We start from the raw sequence: 4,345 nt of genomic DNA, 5'->3' as shown, positions 1-4,345 counted from the left end.
TGTGCGTGGGTCTCCCTGTGCGTGCCTGTGTGTGCGCGTGGCTCTCCCTGTCCGTGCCTGTGTCTGCACGTGGCTCTCCCTGTCCGTGCCTGTGTCTGTGCGTGGGTCTCCCTGTGCGTGCCTGTGTGTGCGCGTGGCTCTCCCTGTCCGTGCCTGTGTCTGTGCGTGGGTCTCCCTGTCCGTGTCTGTGTGTGCACGTGGCTCTCCCTGTCCGTGTCTGTGTCTGTGCGTGGCTCTCCCTGTGCGTGCCTGTGTCTGTGCGTGGCTCTCCCTGTGCGTGCCTGTGTGTGCGCGTGGCTCTCCCTGTCCGTGCCTGTGTGTGCGCGTGGCTCTCCCTGTGCGTGCCTGTGTGTGCGCGTGGCTCTCCCTGTCCGTGCCCATGTCTGTGTCTGTGCGTGGCTCTCCCTGTGTGTGTCCGTGTGTCTGCGCGGGACTGCCCCGTTAGGGTGAGCCTCACAGATACCTGCTGAGTGACCTGAGAGGGTGTCGGCCTCGGGGTGGAGCCTCGGCCCTTCCTGCACCCCAGTGGTGCGTGGCCGTCTGAGGACAGGGCGAGGAGGGCCGAGGGGTCTGCTCTCCCGCGTCTGTGCCGCGCTCAGAGCCAGGGCCAGCCCGGCCCCTCCCCAGAGCTTGGAAAGACCTGGCATCTCCAGGAAACTTCTCGGGCACCAAGAAGGCTGTTGGCACAGGACGGCGCCTCCCTGTCACCCCGAGTTCTGTGGCCTTCACCGTGGCGGCAGCTCTTGTCTCCTGACCCTTGTCAGACCACGCAGACACCCCGTGTTTGTGGGCTGCAGCCCTAAGGACCCTGGCTGTCACCCCAGTCTGCATCCTTCCCAGTGAGCACCCACAGAGCACACACTGAGCAGGGGTTCATCGGGGCAGCAGTGGTAGTGCCCCATAGCTCTGGCTTCTCTGGCAGCTTTCCAGAAGCTTCCATGTCCCAGTCCAGGCCTGGTCATGGGAGACGCCAGGTCCTCACAGTGGGCTTGGGGGCCTGCGGCCAGAGTGTGGTGCATGCAGGCCGGACAGGTGAGGCAGCACGGCGCAGCACGGCGCAGCACGGCTGGGGGCTCGGCTGGTCTCGAAGTGGCAGCGCTGTCGGCCAGCACTCGTCTGTCCAGGCCACGAGCAGGGGTCCCTACTGCCTGCCATGCGCCTCAGTTCAGCTCACACTGCAGAAGCCGGTGGCCGGCAGTTAGGGCCCGAGGAGCCTCATCCCGGTCAGAAGTGGCAGCTCGCCTGAGGACATGGTCACAGTAACAGTGGGAGCCACACCTTCCACATACCCAGCGAGACGGGGACGGGCACGCCAGGACGGCAGTGTGGGTCTCAGACACAGGGCAGGAACCGAGAGCCCGGGTTTCCGATGAAGGTCGCCACCGCGCTCCCAGGAACTCCTGAGAGCCAGGCACAGGGGGCGACAGCCAGGAGTCCAGGACTGGCTGTCATTGCTGGGGGGTCCTCACCCACCCTCGAACCTGAGGGCGTTGGGGCCCTGCGAGGGCCTGACGGAGGGCATCCCTGGGGGCTCCGAGCCTGGGAGGAAGGTGGCCTTCACGGCTGCCCCAGATGGTCACGGTTGGAGTCTTCGCACTCGGGTCACAGCCACCACCCTGCCTGAGTCCAGGGAGGGGCCGACACTGCCGGGCTGAGGTGGGACAGCTTCAGGCGCCTCAGGGGCAGGGGACTGGCCGGCTGCAGGGCCTTCCTGGTAGCCCAGGCACTGCTCAGTCATTGCGAGGCTGACTTGAAGCTGAGCAGGAGGGGCCACGGGAGACCAGCATGTGGGGACCAGGAGGCGGATACCACGGGGGACCAGCGTGCGGGGACCAGGAAGAGTCGAATTTATCAGGAAACCAGCATGCGGGAACCAGGAGGTGTTGAATTCTGTGGGAGACCAGCATGCGGGGACCAGGAGGCGGGTACCGCGGGGGACCAGCGTGCGGGGACCAGGAGGCGGGTACCGCGGGAGACCAGCGTGTGGGGGCCAGGAGGCGTCGGGTACCGCAGGGGACCAGCGTGCAGGGGTCAGGAGGCGGGTACCACGGGGGACCAGCGTGTGGGGACTAGGAGGCGGGTACCGAGCTTCCCCGACCTCACTGTGCCCCGGGTGACAGACCAGAGAGGGGCACCGTCCTGAGGACACAGGCGCACTCCCGCATGTGGGTCCCGTGTGTCCTCGCCACCGAGCACAGAGATGACGCCACTGGGCTCTCGGGTGGCTCAGCATCCGGCGAGGAGACCGACGTGGGGCCTGCAGAGCCCCCTCCGGCCGGCCCAGGGGGTTCTCCACGTGGCGTTACCTGTGCCCACTCTCCCACGTGGCACACACGGCGCTCTGATGGCGGTCTGTCTGTGGGGCCGGCGGCCAAACGGCTGTCCACACGCAGCATGGGGCATCCCTCAGTGGCACTCGCCGACGAGGGCCGTTTGTCCTCGGGAGCCGTATGAGCCGTGGGCAGTGCCCGAGTGAGGACAGTCATCCGGGCCGCCCCTGTGGACGCACACCTGGTCAGCTCAGCCCTCCTGGCGCGCTTCTGCTCCACACCGCAAAGAGGAGGGCGTCCTGCCCCCGCAAGCTGCTGGTGGGACGCACAGCCGAGGCCGCTGGGGCCGCGGGCGCTCTGCCCGGGAAGGCGCCAGGCCACGCTGCTGGGGCTCCACCGCGCCTTCCTTCTCACGCTCTGAGTGTCGGGGACAGCAGACGCGAGCTAGTCCGCACGGTGGCGAGATGGGGACCAGGACGCCGAGACCACGTGCACCTTTGGTCTTACAGAAGGGCCCCCAGGTCCCAATGTATTTGCAAGATAGGACTTATTTTATAAATTTTTTATAAATTTTTTGCTCTTTTTTAAAAATTAATTTTTAAATATCATGGGTTCTGTGAGGGAGAGAGGATGCAGGGCCACTGACGAGGCCCAGCCCCGCGCCCAGACAGCTTGGGAGTGGGTGCTCACACCCAGCACCTTCTGAGGCCGCGGGCGTGGCCAGGGCCCCTCCATGTGGTCAGCCCAGCCGGGCCGTGGGCTGCAGCCCTGCCCTCCGGCCCTGTGTGGCTCTTTGAGGGTCAGAGGAAGAACGACACCAGGGAAGGCATGGGGAACCCGGCGTTGAGCTCAGGGCCAGCGAGGACTGGGCACGAGTCCCCACACGGCCCGCCGTCTCCACCTGGGGTGGAGTTAGTTTAACCTCTGCCCAGCTGTCTCCTAAGAGTGTTTCTGAACCCTCCTGCGAGGGACCAGCCTTTGGCTGTTGCCGCTGTTGTTGGCGAGCTGACCGCAGTCCTCACGGTAGGAAGAGCTTGTACCTGTGTAGCATGCAGGCCTTGTGGTGCAGGGGTTAGAGCCGGGCAGAATGCGTCTCCTGGGTGCCATCACCACACCAGGGACTTGACCCGTCGGCTAACCCTGAGGAGTGTGGCAGCCGGGCAACCTCAGGAGCTGCCCTCTCTTGACCCGTCGGCTAACCCTGAGGACCGTGGCAGCCGGGGGCAGCCAGGCGACCTCAGGAGCGGCCCTCTCTTGCAGCGCTGATCCGGTACATACGGCCAGTGTTCGTGTCGCGGTCCGACCAGGACTCTCGCAGGAAGACGGTGGAAGAGATCAAGAGGAGGGCACAGTCGCAGGGGAAGTGGCCACAGGTAGTGAAGCCACGCTTTGTGTGTGTTTGTCCCCACAGGTGTGGGCGGGGAAGGCGTGCCAGAGCCCCTCCCGGGCTGAGCTGGTCTGGCGTGCGCCCCGACTGGATCTGAGATGGGGGGTCCCCTCGTGCAGCTCCAGCCCCTACATCACCTTTTATGAAAATCGAGCTCACCCAGACGGCTGCCAGCCGACAGCACCCGCCCGGGTACGGTCTCATTTCCAAGTCCACCCGTGCGTGAGGCACGGCAGCTTCTCCGGTCCCGGTCCCGGCCCTGGCCCTGGCCACGCCCACGAGCAGCGGTTAAGGCAGTCAGATCCCTGTGGCGACGGCAGCTCCAGTCCTGGCCCTGGCAGCTTGGGGACCATGCAGGCCGTGCGCCCACACTCCCGGCAGGGTGAAGGACGGAGAAGGGATTGTGTTGTGGCCGCTGGGGATGCCTTCTGCTCTCTGTCTCTGTCTCTGTCTCTTTTTGGTGAGCACGCATGCCCTCTGACTTAAACAAACACAAGAAAAGCAAGTGAGAAGCCCCGGCCTGAGCGTCCTAGCCTGGCACGGCGGGCCCTGGGCTGCAGCACCACCGTTCGGCCTGCTGTGGCAGCAGTGAGGAGCTGGGGTCTCCCAGGGCTTCGGCTCTGTTTGCTGGGAACCCGAGGCCTGGCCCAGGGCCCTGCTTCTGTGGCTGGGCCCGCCCCCCCCGGCG

General features: G+C 65.8%; 1 protein-coding gene across 1 annotated transcript in view; it reads left to right on the top strand.

Annotated features, from left to right (window-relative positions):
- The window catches only part of LPCAT1 (lysophosphatidylcholine acyltransferase 1), a gene marked incomplete at its 5' end in the record, with an annotated part of 37,633 nt that overhangs the window by 11,069 nt on the left and 22,219 nt on the right, over positions 1–4,345 (top strand). Inside the window, 1 exon segment of the mRNA XM_006140132.2 lies at positions 3,531–3,643. Coding sequence (XP_006140194.2) covers positions 3,531–3,643 — 113 coding nt within the window.

The sequence above is a fragment of the Tupaia chinensis genome, unplaced genomic scaffold, assembly GCF_000334495.1.
Source record: "Tupaia chinensis unplaced genomic scaffold, TupChi_1.0 Scaffold000020_1, whole genome shotgun sequence".
In the NCBI taxonomy this organism is placed as follows: Eukaryota; Metazoa; Chordata; class Mammalia; order Scandentia; family Tupaiidae; genus Tupaia; species Tupaia belangeri.
The sequence above is the reverse complement of the archived record's forward strand: the minus strand, read 5'-3'. Positions and strand labels throughout refer to the sequence as shown.